Genomic DNA, 14,623 nt, shown 5'->3' on the forward strand with positions numbered 1-14,623 from the left:
CTACTATATGAAAAGTTACAACCATTTTTGAGACTTAGTTTCCTTCTCTGAAAGATGAGGGGTTTCCACTTGCTGCCTCCAAAATTCCTTCTGGCTCAGAATCCTATAATATCATCACTAATCTACCAACAATCTTGTCCTGACTTCTGTGGGTATTGTTTCTTTGCTTACAGAATTCCCCCATAGTTGGAATAATGTCCTTTCATTTCCAATCTCCTTCCTCTTTTCCTTCAAGGTCCAACTCAGGTACTACATCCTTCACAAGTCTATCTTGACTGCCTCTGATGAAAATGATCTCAGCCTTCTCAAATTTCTAACAGGACGTATCTTATTCTCCTTTGTAAACTTGGCACCCCTACCTTTGGAGAAGGGCTGTGATGGTATCTTTGTATCCCTAGGGTCTAGCACAATGCTTTGAATATCATAAGTGCTTAGTAAATGTTATAGCTGATATGGCTTTAAGATCTAACAATGCATTCTCCCTCTACAGGTTAGCCACATCTCAGCAACTTATACTGTCTTCTATTAGGAGTGGGAATATATTCACGACAAAAGAGTGTACCTGCAAGGAAAAAAAAAATTCAAGGAATATACCAGACATCGGTGAGAAGAAGCAAGAATGATTCTCCCCTTGACCAATTTAAGGCCTTGGAGCTGGCCAAGGTTCTTTCTCTGGATAGCTTTGGATACCCATTACTTGCTTCTATATCGTAGGGAGAATTTCCACTTCTCTAACAGATTTTGATAGTAGAAAGTTTGACTTGTTAAGTGACAAGAATCTTAGGATTATAGAGTTAGAAAGGCCCTTGCATATCAAATCCAATGGCCTATTTCCAGTCCTCTTCCTGGCTCTTTCTATCAAATTTGACTGTCTCCTCTTTCTTGATACTTTATTGTTCCTTAATTCTGTATTCTGTTCTGGTTTTTCTCCTATTGTTTCTATGTATTCTCTATTGTCCCCTTCCATCTCTTACACCACCCAAGGATTTAGTTTAAGCCCTTGTCTTCTCTTAGTATTTTGTTTCCTTTGAAGATCTGAATTGAATGATCACCTTTATACAACTTCCAAATCTGTACATCCAATCCTTTCCCTGACCTATAGAGTTCTGTATTTCTTACTGGCAGTTGTACTTCTACCTCTGTCTCACCAGCACCTCAAAGTCAATATTTTTAAAATTTCACTCACCAGCTAACCTCTAAAACCTTCTTATCTCCCTAACATTGTATGTGTGTGTGTATCATCAATACACATTAACCCAGGCTCAAAAACTCATTCTTGACCCTTCCCTTATAGATAACCAACATCTGTTAATTCTGCCTCCATTATGACTTAGATTCATTTTCTCCTCTCTGATCATACCACCAACAATCATCTACAAGTCACATTTAGGAGCGTGCTGGAGGCAGCTTATATGGACTCTTGAGAGCTGGTTTTTAAATTATCAGTGTGAGCATTCACACTGCAGAAATCAGCAAGTGATACAAATAAAGTCTTGATTTATTGTTTTGATTGTCTAGACTTAAGTGATGGAAAAAAATGTTAATAATGAACATGAAAATTAAAAGTTTGCCATTCATTCATCCTTTTTTTTGGAGATATGGTTATTAAACATTTATGAGCCTACTACTGGGTCATACTCTACCTGAAATGATTGTATTAGCTCTCTAACTGCTTTTCTTGCTTCTTGTCTCTTCCCTTCCCAACCCATGTCAAACAGTTACAAAAATTACATTTATGACAGTCTGTCACTCCCCTGTTCAAACACTTTTAGTGGTTCCCTGAATGCAAAATCTGTAGCCTGGCATCCAAGGCCCTATACAAGGCCTCCTCATTACCCATCCAGCCTTATTACTCCCTTCATGCATAATACCTTTGAAACAAACTCTTTTCTGATCTTATCCTCTACTTTTCTGCCTCTGGCTCCCCAGTCTCATCTAATATATTCCTCTTCCCTGATTCTCCAGTGGAAAATGCAATCTTCCTCCTCCATGTTTTTATGTAGACCACTCCCCATGACTAGAAAGCACCTATCACCTTCACAAATCCATCTATCAAAATTCTTCTCTTCCTTTAATGTCTAGCTCAGAAGACACTTCTTCCATAAAACAGTCCTTGATAAATGGCCCCAACCTCTGTCTCATTTGAAAATGATGTGTCTTTTGTAAAATTTTTAGAGAGAACTCTGAGAATACCTTAAGAGAATTTTCCCTTTGCCCCATTCACTTTCTATCTTGTATCACACTTACTTGTGTGCATGTTGCATTCCCCCTATTGCCTTCTTCAATGCCAGGGATCTGTGATCCCCTCCCCCCTATTTTTGAATCCTCGGCATCTAGTACAATGCCTCTCACAAAGTATATGCTTTAAAAAACGTTTACTGCTATTGTTGTTTAGATCTGTGACATTCTTGGGAATGGAGAGCAATAGAAGATTCAGACTGTGTCCCCAAAGGTTTGAGTCAGAGATATAAGTTCTTACTGCTTCATAACCTCTGTAAATAAGGGCATGTGTTGAAACCTTCATTGCAAATTGCATTGCACTGAATTGCAAATAAGAATTCTGGAGAAAAACAGATAAGACATACGGTGCTTGACTACTAAATAGAATGATTTTTTTTTTAAATAAGCTCCCATGACCAACCAATTTGAACCCATTAATTAAAAGTATTCAGGGCTATTGCTAAATGGACTTGAATGTGCCTGAGGTTTAATTATATCTGAATACATCTGAATTGGTACCATCTTCTTTGCTGAGTGTTGGTCATGAAGTCCCCACAAAATACATCTTTTCGCTGACTCACAGAAACCATGGCAATTTAAAGCAAAGCTTAAACAACAGTACATGACTTCTCTTCAACAATTTTTCTCATGGTGCTAATTAAGGGTATAGGAAATGAACTACTTGGAAACATCAAAACAAGGGTTTTTAGTTGTTCCTCCCAGCAGGTCACTCTTTTCCCTGCTTCCTGAACATGCTCTATTTTTTTGTAACATTAATAATGGAGTAGCCAGGTCCATTGATGTCAAACAACACATGTGAGTACCACTGAAGTATAGAATGGTAGAGCGGAAAGGGAGACTTAATGATTATTTAGTCCACCCCTGCTCCCATTTTACAGATGAAGAAAGAGAGGCTCAGAGAGGTTATGATTAGTTTAAAGTCACACAGCTAGTTAATGAGAGAATGTAGACTAGAACAGTCTCCTAATTTCCAATTCAGTATCTTTCTTCCTATGTCACTGCAGGGTGTTAACATAGAAAATCAGAAAAACTGGAAGGGACTTCTTCTTTAGAGATTCTCTCTAATCCAAGCCCTGAATTTTAGAATTTTGGGAAGCAAAGCTCAGAGAAGCATAAGGGCTTGCCAAAGTTCACACAGCTCATTAATTTCAGAACATCGAGTGGCCTCTGGGTTGTGCAATTTGTGAACCCCAATAGGTATTTCATAAGCCTTCATATGCATTTGGATTTTGTCACACGCTTGTAATCTGAAAGATTGCATGTACGACTGACATCCCCTAACTGCCTGTCTACTTGCATATTTCCTCAGCATCCTTAGCATGCAGCCAAGTTACAAAAATGCAAGTATGCATTAAAGTGCAGGGGCCGCTGAGCTGCCCTATTCAGCTAAAAACTGAGCATATTTTATTTATGCTATCTCTACCCTTCAGAGGTCTGAAATCTAATGAGGATATTCCAGATGAAGAAACATCTCTATGGCTGCTTGCCCCAAACTCCTTCAATATGCATTTCTAAACAGAGGCCTTACATGCTATAAAATTAAATCTTCTAACCAATCCTAAGCAGTAGAAAACAGAAGTACCATCCGTTGTGTTCATAGCACATTATTGGGACCCGGCTGCACAAGAACAAACATTTTAGAAAAACTGCTCAGGTTTGGACTCTTCCTAAGTGATGAGGGAAATGGAATTGACAAGAGTTTAGGTTTGGGTATTTTGGGTTTTTTTTTAATGGCATAGACAATATTTGGACTCTTAAGTGGAAGTCAAGATGACTTTTCAAGAGTCTGTGGACTCAGTTAGTTATGAAATCATTCATGTTGTGGGACAGGAAAAGGGAAAGGGGCGGCCCGGATAAGCCAAATAGTTTGCATTTGCTTTGGTATATACTGTATGAGTCATCTGAAAAATGTTTACTTTCCTAATTCTGACCGGCTTAGTATAGTACTGTAATTAGTTTCATCTTTCTGAGTACACAACTACTAAGCAGAGAGGGGAGATAGCACTGGCAAGAAGAGACATTCTAAGTACATGAAATAACATGTGTGTGAAGGTAGACAAACATGTTTGGCACTCACTGAGCAAGGGGTGGGCTTTCATCCACTTGCCCAAGCTGCCAAGATAAGGAGGTAAGGGCTTCATTCGATGAATGCATCCTGACTCATTAATTGTTCATTTCGAAATGGAAATTTAGAATATATGGGTATGTGATTTCAAGAGAAGTTTTAGCTGATTCCTTGGTCTGTTTGTTTTTTATAATGGGCCTATTCTTCCCCAAATTACTATCTTAAGAAGGTTTCAGGGCAGCTGAGTGGTACAGTGGATAGAGTACTGGCTCTGGATTCAGAAGGACCTGAGTTCAAATCCAGCCTCAGACACATACTTACTAGCTGTGCGACCCTAGGCAAGTCACTTAACCTCATTGCCTAGCCAAAAAAAAAAAAAGAAGGTTTCACTGTAATGAATGAGACTGTCAGGTGAGTTAGGCCCGTAGTATAAGGCATTTTAGGAAGGACATCAACTTGTTCAGGCCATGAAAGTTTGAGGGATTATGCTTTTTCCCTATTGTTGAAGAATAGACAAATCAGTACCCAGATGACAGAATCTAAGTCCAGATTCCTCTGCATATGATTACATACAATTTTTCAGTGCTTTATATGAAATGCTAATGCTAGCCTTTGCTATGCATATAAGGAGATGGGGTGAGTATGGAGCAAGGAGAATATTTTTCTTAAGTGTTTCTTACAATATGTGTTTGTGATTTCTTTCACACCTTATAGCATGGACTGCCCCGTACTTCAAAGTTCTTGGAGAAAGGTGTGTAACTGAGAGTCTGACACGGGGTTCAGAGATTATGTCAACTGACAGGCTCTTGACTTCAAGTCCAAAGTTTATTTCTCAGTCTGATGTTATACAGAAGTCACATGTTTCTGGCGGGTTTTTGCTTCCTCTGTTCTAATATGCTGACACTCTAGTTTCATAGTGAAGAAAGCACTCTAGAAACTGCAAAACACCATATAAATGTGAGTTGTTACTCACTTTTACCTACAAGAGGTATCTATAAAAACTGCTGTGTAAATAGATAATAGGGCATGCTCCTGGGGTAGCGCCAGGAACTAACCAAGTTAAGTGTGCATGTAAAACTAATGCACTGTCTAAGGTACACATGAGCTGAGTCACAAAATGTTACATTCAGTAGAACTTCACCCAGACTAGCCACTCGACTCATTTTGCAAAGGAGGAAGGTGATGCCCCATGGTTGCACAGTAGGGCAGTAAGATTCTCCCTGACTTCTGATGCTCCTCTCCTTGGGAACCCAGAATTGAAAGGAAGGGTGCCAATTGCTGAAAGGCCTGCTGGACAGCTGGGTTATTTCATCTCCAAAAACTTCTTTTAGAATGTAATGTCACTGAAGAGCAAGAAGGCCCCAAATATGCTAGGAAGACAAAAGGTATTATTTTACGTCACTAATGCTTGAAGCCTGCTAAAGTCACTGCCAAACCACAGATCCTTTCCTAGAGATCGGTCCACTGGGGATAGGCCAAGCTTGTTGTACTCAGCTGCCTAGATTCTCTTTGAAAAAACAACCCCAGACTTCAGTCACTTGAAATCCCCAGGATGAAAACAAAGCCTTGCATGGTGGATTCATTAATTTGAGAACTGGGGACAAGGAGGAGAGCAAAGTGGCCAAATTAAAACAAAATCCAGAGGCTATAATAAAACACTTGTTTCTTTCCTATATTTCTTTCCAAGTGTTCAGGAAGTACTGTTAATCATTAATGGGTCATGTGCTATTGAATGAGAGAACTTTTCAATGAGCACAGGTAAAAAGAGGGGTGTTAATTCAGGAGACCCCTCACCTCATGGCCTGAAAAAGCTGATGTCCTTGAAGTGTCTCATACTAAGGGCTTCGCTGGAAGTGTCAATTACAATGCTAATCATTCATTGAAAGGAAATCTGCTAAATATAGTTATCCTAATAGGAAAGGGCCCAATCTAAAAAAACAGGGAGCTGAAAGAAACTGGATAAAACTGTCCTTGAGATTGAATGCTCGCATATTTGGAATTTCTGATTAGAAATAGACAATCACTGAATCATGATGTACTCATCCAATGAAATCTTATCTTGGGCAAGTGGGTGAAGAGCCCCTCCCAGTTGACATGTTTGCTTGGCTTCATGCTCACACTTCTTACACCCAGTATACTCCTTCCCTCCCCTACTGCATCTCTACTTTTTGAATTAGAACTCATCTTTTAAGACCCACCTCAAATGCTGCTTCTTCCATAACAGCTTCCTTGATCCCTTAGTGTAAAATGATCTTTCCTTCCACAGGCCTAGTATTTGCCTATCATTCCCTTATACCCCTACCAACTCCTATTCTGCATTAGAACTACTGCATTGCTATTGTACATATACTACAGAATTGCAGCTTATTATGTTATATTGCATATTTGTGAGTATGACATAGCACCCCTGCTAGATCAATCATTCAATGAAGAAACACAAAGTGCCTGCTTTGTACCAGGCACCGTGTTAGGTGTTGAGGATAGAAATTCAATAAATGAAACAATCCTTACTCACAAAGAACTGACATTTTGGGGGAAAAGACAAGTACATATATGTGGATACAGAATAAATATAGACTTATATAGAATAAGTTCCATAATGTAAGAGACCAAGTCATAATTCTTAATTATGTTTGTTTTTCCCTCAGGGCAAATCAGAGTGCCTTGCACAAAGTAGATACTGATTAAATAGCTTTTGGATTCATGCCACCATGACCATCCTCTCTCATGGATATAGTTTGATGAAAAACAGTTGCTAAAGGCACTAGGAGCAAGATTTCTAAACCTGGGGTTCTTGACTCTGTGTGTGTGTGTGTGTGTGTGTGTGTGTGTGTGTACACACCCATATACACACATATATATACATACATACATACATACACATATAAACAAATATAAATATATGTGTGTGTATATATATATATATATACACACACACACATTGTATTTCCATATAATTAGTTTTCTTTGTAAGCCTACGTATTTTATTTTATGCTTTTAAAGACATGCTGAGGAGGCCTCATAGGCTTCACTGGACTGCCAAAAGGATCCATGACAAAAAAAAATTTTATAAACTGCTGAACTAGGCGCCAAGATCTTGGTTTCTAAGCTAACAGGTGGCCCATGGGATTCTACTGAGCTGTAATTGAATATCAAACTGCATCTCTTTGATCTGCTCTAGTCATAGAGGGAGCTATTTCCATGTGGAAAACAATTAAGTGTCATGCAGAAAGAAGAGGGAAGTGCCCAGGAAGACATCTTTCCCTGACAGAGCAATTGTAGAGCATGGTCCATCATTCCTTTACAACTTAAAATTAAAGGACGTAGAGACTAGCTTTTGTGGTTTCATAAATAAGATATCTGTAAAGTGCTCAGCACAGTGCCTGGCACATAATAAGCACTTAAATGCTTGTTTCCTTTTCCTTCCATTTTTCTATAGGCACTTTTATTTCTGCTTCTTCTAGTATTCTTCCTTGTTTGCTGGATTCCAGTGTGGGATACCACTCCCCTAGTTAATTTCTAAGAAGGGTTGGTGATCATACCAAGGTGACATCAAGACTGGGGACAGGGAAATGGAAAGGAAGGGACTAAGGCTAGATACATTAACAAGAAGATACACTTGTATTGGAAAACAAGGAGGAATGAGGGAAGTGCTTTCCAAGGCCATCCTCATGAATCTTGGTTTCCTAGCTTGAATTTTACTACTGGACTTTAGTGTTAGGAATTACCCTTTTGTAGATTTCTGAGAAGCAATTAAATCATCAAAATCCTTTTCTCTGTCAAAATTGTCCTTCAGAATCACTAAACACCCCAACTCTTTTGGTTCAGATTTAACATATCACTAAAGACCTTTTGTCCTGACTTGCAGCCTGATAGTGCCAATGACACACCCATTGGCTAATGGCATTCTGGGTACAGATTTTTGCTGAACGGAGGGTTTCCTGCACTCGGCTCAGAAATGCAGAAAGATGGTTCATCATGAAAAATAATGAATCAGAAGCTGATTAAGCACCAGTCATTTCTATGTGGCTCTAACCCTCTTAAGGAGCAGCAGATTCACTTTCTTTTGAAATAATGAAGAGCTGAAAAGAGTGAGGGATTCCATTCATTCCAGTAGCATTTGCTTTTCTGCATTTCCAGTTCCCCACCTCTAACGTGGATCAGAATAAATTGTTTTTAAATTGCCTGGAGACACAGAGGAAGGAGTTATGGGCAGAATGGGTTGTAGATGCAAAGCTCCACTGGTCTTTAGTGTCATTATTTCAAAACTCAAGATTCATTCATTTCAGCTATTGCTAGCATCATGCGCAAAAAATCACCTCAGCTATACACTGGCTGATTTCCTTCACAGTGGCTAAGTGATTCAGCCATAATTCCACTTAGGGTATTTGGACATACTCTAGCAAGATCAAGAAGTAATACATAACTGGACCAGTCCTAGAAACCAAAGGCATTTGGTTTCCTAGAACAAATATTACCTGCTTCTCATGGTCCAGCTCTGTTGACCACGTCTGTGTCTCAGAGGTGTCCTGGCACCAATACTTCTATTGTTGTTCTCTCATGGGCTTTGGATGGCCTCTATTTCGGCCCATTCCCCACCAAGTGACAGGAAATAGATGCCAGAGGTGGTGGGTGAGTATTCTTTCTAAATGTGTGAGGCTGAATAAGACATTCATGAAGTTAATAGAGGTGTGAACGACAGTAATGACACACTACCAAACAACTACACTGCCAAATGTTATTTTAAAGGGGGATGAGCTTTTTCTAACATGCCACGTGGGGAAAAAATAGTAAAGCAAATGGCAAAAATAGCATTGCCACCAAAGGGCAGGGACTTTTTGTTCATCCAATGGATTTCAGCTCAGGACAGATTGTATCCTTCTCTGCCCTGGGGTACAGGCTGGAAGCAAGTGGCAAAAATGATATAATGGGATTTCTCTGGGCTTTGCAGACTATTTGAATATTTGCCAGACTGAAAAATTATATCCTAGGGCAACAAAGTGTTAATGAGAACAACTTTGAGAATATAATCTGTCCTTGTCCAAGGACCTAAAGAACTCATCAGCTTTATCTCATTCATGACACGCTACAGGGGGAAATCATCTCCCTTTCACAGATAGAAAAACTGAAGTTTGAGTAGGAAAACAATAACAACAACATCACTACACAGGGCACAGAGTCAAAATAGTTGGATTCAAGTCCTGACTCTACCAATTATCATATCACTTAGATGAATCACTTCTCTCTGAGCCTTAGTCTCTTCATAGGTATATGAAAATGGGAGTAATTCAGGGGGAATGCACCCTCTCCTCAATTTGAGCATCTCTCTCCCTAGAATATGGACATGTATATCAACATCTTGTTAAGAAGATAAATGACAATGGCCAAGTGGCTTTGGGCCACAGAATCATAGAAAGACAGATCTAAAATTGAAAGATGCCTCAGAAGTCAACAAGTAAAATCCCATTTGTTTTACAGATGAAGAAACTGCATCCCAGGGAGATTAAATGATTCACCTAAGGTCACACAAACAATGAATGACAAAGCCGGATTTGAACACTATTCTTCTGCCTCCAAGGTATGTGCTTTTTTCTCCTGGACCATAATGCCTTAAAAATCTCTTAAGTTTTCTCTCATTAGTTGACTGTGACATATTTATTCTCTGCAGCTAAATGTGATGATCTGAGAATATATTTATGAAATACTTTATTTTCACGCCCTATAAAATACATAGAACAAGCTGGTTGGGTGCAAAAGGAACCTTTAACTATTTTTCTCAAATCCCCTTACACCACTTAGTTATGAACAACAATCAGTTTGGCCATTTTTCAGCACTCAAAGGACTTAACAACAGGTGAGCAAAAACTAATCAAATAAACTACTTGTCAATCAAGGCTTAACCAAAAGCTTCCTAGAAGTCACCTCAACTCAGGAGATGGGAAGAATGTGCAATGTTGGCTCTCACTTAAACTGGTAGTGAGCATCTCATAAATTTACCAAAAGAATTATTACTTCCCTGCTCAGAAACTTCTAATGATTCCCTGTTGCCTAATAAATAAAATTTAAACACCTCTGCCTGGCATTCAAGGCCCTTTATAATCTGGCTTCCCCTACACATCCTATTACTTCCCAACACAAAGTCTCCACTCTGGGTGGTATGTGTCTTCAATGGTCACTTTTCCCTTTCCTCCCTGCTACCTTCCCCTCCAAAAAGGCACATTCCATTTTAAGTTCTGGGATCTGGGTTTCAGAAGGATATTAAAAAGCTGATGTGTCCAGAGAAGAGCAACCAGGATGGTAATGGGCACTGAGTTCATAAGAGAGGAGGATTGGTTGAAGGAAATGGGTATATTAAGCCTGGAGAAAAGAATGAATGAGGGGGGCAAGATGACTGTATGCAAGGATTTGAAAGGCTGATGTGGAGGATGGATTAGATCTGGCCAATGAGGGCAGAACCAGGAGAAACAGATGAAAGCTGTCAAGAGGCAAATGTAGGCTTGATGTCAGGAAGAACTTCCCAATCATGAGTTCCCCCTCCTTGGAGGTCTTTAAGAAGCAGCTGTACAACCAATTATCAGGCATATTAATTATAAGGGGTGTTCCTTGAGTGACAGCTGAGGTCTCTTCCAATTTTCAAAATTGGTGATTTTGTAATTTATGCACATTGTCCTCCCTACCTAAAATGCCCTCTCCTCTTCTTTGTTAATACTGATATACTATATACCCTTTATGGCCCGGCTCAAGGCTCCCCCAGGAAGACCTTCTTGATCGTTCCAGTCCACATTGATCCTTTCCCTCTTCTGAACTTCTACCATGTTTGTAACATCCAATGAACACTTGTTAAATTATCACGAGTTAAGAGGCAGAAGGAGAAATAGCCTTGAGTGGCAAGGGGACGGATAGCTCAGTGACCTCTTCCTTACAACTAAAGACTTCGTCATAATGGATGTAATTGTCATCTATAAACCTCTGGAGCTCTCATAGAAAGTCACTCCCTAGAAATAACATTCTAGAGGCTTTCCACAGCACACAGGAAGAAGAAAGGCCTGACCCCAAATTCAAGAATAATTAGAAACAAATTCATAAATATGGCCATTGGATGAGCTTCTAACACAAGGCTGGCTTACCTTGGTTTCTCTGAGAAGAAATTGTAAATCTCGTCCACTGAGGATTCCATGATTCTTCACATAGCTGGGCATGTGGTTAGTGCTAGACCCATAGACAGTTGCATGTACTTCCATGTACGTGTGAATGATGTCCAAGTACTCTTTCTTATTCTAGAGAACACAAATACACATTATATGTTATTTTAGTTTTGCACTCTATTAATATGGGTCATAATTTACTATAAAGGAAAAAAAAAAGCAACCTTATCTTCGAAGAGCCAGAGACTGTGGAACTCACTGCTTTTAACTTTACAGTAATTTAGAAATAATACTGATAATAATAAAATCTAAGATTCATATAGTATTTTAAGGTTTGCAAAGACCTTTACAAATCCAAGTCCTAAGTTTTTTTTTTCTTTTAAAAATTCTGGCTTGGGTACTGAATGCCAAAAGAGTCATATAGTAGTTATACAGTTCTGCAAAGGAAAAAAAAATGTTATGCAGCAGCAGTAGTAACTTGCTACTGAATACCAAATGAATGGCTTATGGCAAGTTGTTTTTGAAGTAACATCCTGGTTTTGTGATTACCAAGAACTCAACACATCAGTTTTGGCTCTTCCTCATTGTGGGGGAGGAAGTTTGGGGAAGAGAAAGGAAAGCCCTGAAAACTCAGTCTGCCTGGAATAGACATTTGGAGATGCCAAGGAGTCCTTGTGGAAAGCAAGCACCCAGTCCCTGCCAATCTATCCTTTGATGAATGGCTCAGTTCCTCTTGTCAAAAAGGCAGCCTGCCTATTAAGGAGACCTAGTGATCCTGGACAATACCTATTTATTAACCAAGGTAATGTAGAGATAATTACAACACTCAAGTAAGAAAAAAGGAGAAAAATTAAGCAAGCACATTTCTTTTAATGCTTAAATGTAGCACTCTGTTATATAAAGTTATAGAAGCAATTGACATATGTATGCATTTTGTGTCTAAATGTATGTGTATATATACATATATCTATACATACACACATACACACACTATACACACACAATACAAAAATAGCATGCCTAAAAATACATGAAATGTGTATGTTTATACATATTTAATATATAAACATGGGTACATGTATATGTGTGCGTATCATGTGTTTGTAGGCACTATATTTTGAGAATGATTTTATAAGTCAAAATTTTCTGTGGGTGGGACTTTACCGTTTTCCTCCTTGAGCACTTAACGTTTGCTTGGTACTTGCCAAATCTACTGCTTGAGCTTGATATTCTCCCCTATCTCTTCATTTTATAAAGGTGCAAGCCTTATAATGGTTTGCTGTTCCATAAAAAATGGAAGGCAAATTTTCTTTCTGAGCCTGGTCCCCAAGCCCTCAAGTCAAACACAAGAATAGCAGGTTTTGGGAGAGGAAACAAGAAGGGCTGAGGGAGCTTTCAAGATCAGTGTTGTGAATGCCTCTATTAGATTGTGAGCTCCCTGAAGGGAAGAACCGTCCTTTGCCTCTTTTTGAGTCCACAGCACTTAGCACAGTGCCTGGCACATAGGAGGTACTTAATAAATGTTTATTGATTGGTTGTTAAAGGGCGTAAAAACCCCAGACAAGAAGAGGAAAATGTGATTCTTCTCCTGAGGTGGCAGTTAAGATTCAAGGTGAAGCTAGTTGGACCCTCACTGTTTAGAGAGGAATGACCAGTTGACTTTCAAGGCAGAAGGGTAGACAGCTGACCTCTCAAGGTATCTTTCATTCCATATCATCCCAAGTCCTTCTAGAACAAACTGGTTATGAATAGAATATGGCTATTCTTCTGAAAGTGAGAGAAAAAAAAAAACCAACCCAGACACTCAGGTGTCCAAAGGCAATACATGCAGAGTGTGGATCTGTCCATGGATTATATTTGTCCCAAACTCTCCACCCTAACCACCCACAAACCCAAAATAACCAAAAGCAGTCCAGGAGACCATTAGTATCCATGTGACTGGACAGCAGAGAGTCACTTTCACACTCCTGAATGTTCTTCCCACAACCCCACCTACTCCATTGTGTTTTATAGAATCAAAATTTAGTTCCACTCTTAAGGAAACTGAAATCTAGTGCTTTTCCCATGGACTCAAGCCTGGTTAATGGCAGAATCAGCACTAGCTGTCACATCTCTTTGCTTCCAGTCCAGTGCCCTATTATATTAATCTATCTTTGGACAGCCAAGTTACACAGTGGATAGAGCACTAGACTTGAGTGGTAAAGCCCTGAGTTCAAATCAAGGTTCAGACATTTCTCAGCTGTGTGATATCCAGGCCAAGTCACTTAACCCCTTTCAGCCTCAGTTTCCTTGTCTGTAAAATGTGGTTCATAATAGCACTTCTCACTCAGGGTTGTTCTGAGGATCAGATAAATGTAAAATGCTTTACATACCTGAACATGCTATATAAATAAGTGCTAGCTATTATCATGATGTTCAAATAGGAAAAATCACATATGAACATTAGCCTCTGATAGAAAAAAAATGGTCATTTAAAAATGTCTCAAAAGTACTACAGGATAGAAAAAAGAAATGTAATTCACAACTTCTCTCATGTCATGTTCTATAAACAGTGAGCAAAATGATGTAAAGGAAAATGATGCTATTAGACATCAGAATTTAGATCAATGAAAGTGACCAATTTTGGCTCCAAAGGACTGATTATGAAACCTCCCTCCCTCTTCTCAGCAGAGGCTACAAGTGAGGAATAAAGCATATGCTGTCAGATATGGTGAACATGTTGTTTTGTTTTGCTTAAATCTGCTTCTTTGTTATAAGAAAGGGTTCTGTTGGTGGGGTGGTATTAGGAAAAGACAGTCATTTTAAAAAGGCATCAATACGGTATTTTAAAAATAGAACTGTAGTTTTATTACAGAGAACCATGGAGAAATTAGGGCTATATATAATTCCATTAATTTATATAAATTTATGCCAAATTCATATTGAATAAAAGTGACATTTAAAACCTTCTTTTATTCATATGCAAACTCCTCCTAGTCCCCAGAAATCCTGAATAGCAAAGCTTCCACTAACAGCTCTGAGGACTAATGACTTAAAAAAGCCTCCAAGATTGTCTTGGTATTTCTATAGTCAGTGTAATTTAAAGAGGCAGTTCTTCCTCGAGAGCTGGCTTTGTGCAGTTAATCTTTACATTAATATGGTGCTGCTGATTTGATCTTCCAGGTTACACTGC

At 39.0% G+C, this 14,623-nt stretch overlaps 1 protein-coding gene across 7 annotated transcripts in view; it reads right to left on the bottom strand.

Moving 5' to 3' along the window:
• Positions 1-14,623, bottom strand: part of MGAT5 (alpha-1,6-mannosylglycoprotein 6-beta-N-acetylglucosaminyltransferase) — a 371,902-nt gene that overhangs the window by 41,083 nt on the left and 316,196 nt on the right. For all 7 annotated transcript variants that reach the window (XM_027835555.1, XM_027835550.1, XM_027835549.1 and 4 more), the window contains one exon: positions 11,434-11,583. In XM_027835555.1, the coding sequence (XP_027691356.1) occupies positions 11,434-11,583 (150 nt within the window). The remainder of the gene's footprint in view (positions 1-11,433; positions 11,584-14,623) is intronic.

This window comes from Vombatus ursinus, unplaced genomic scaffold (genome assembly GCF_900497805.2).
Source record: "Vombatus ursinus unplaced genomic scaffold, bare-nosed wombat genome assembly UNPS02014816.1, whole genome shotgun sequence".
Taxonomy (NCBI): Eukaryota; Metazoa; Chordata; class Mammalia; order Diprotodontia; family Vombatidae; genus Vombatus; species Vombatus ursinus.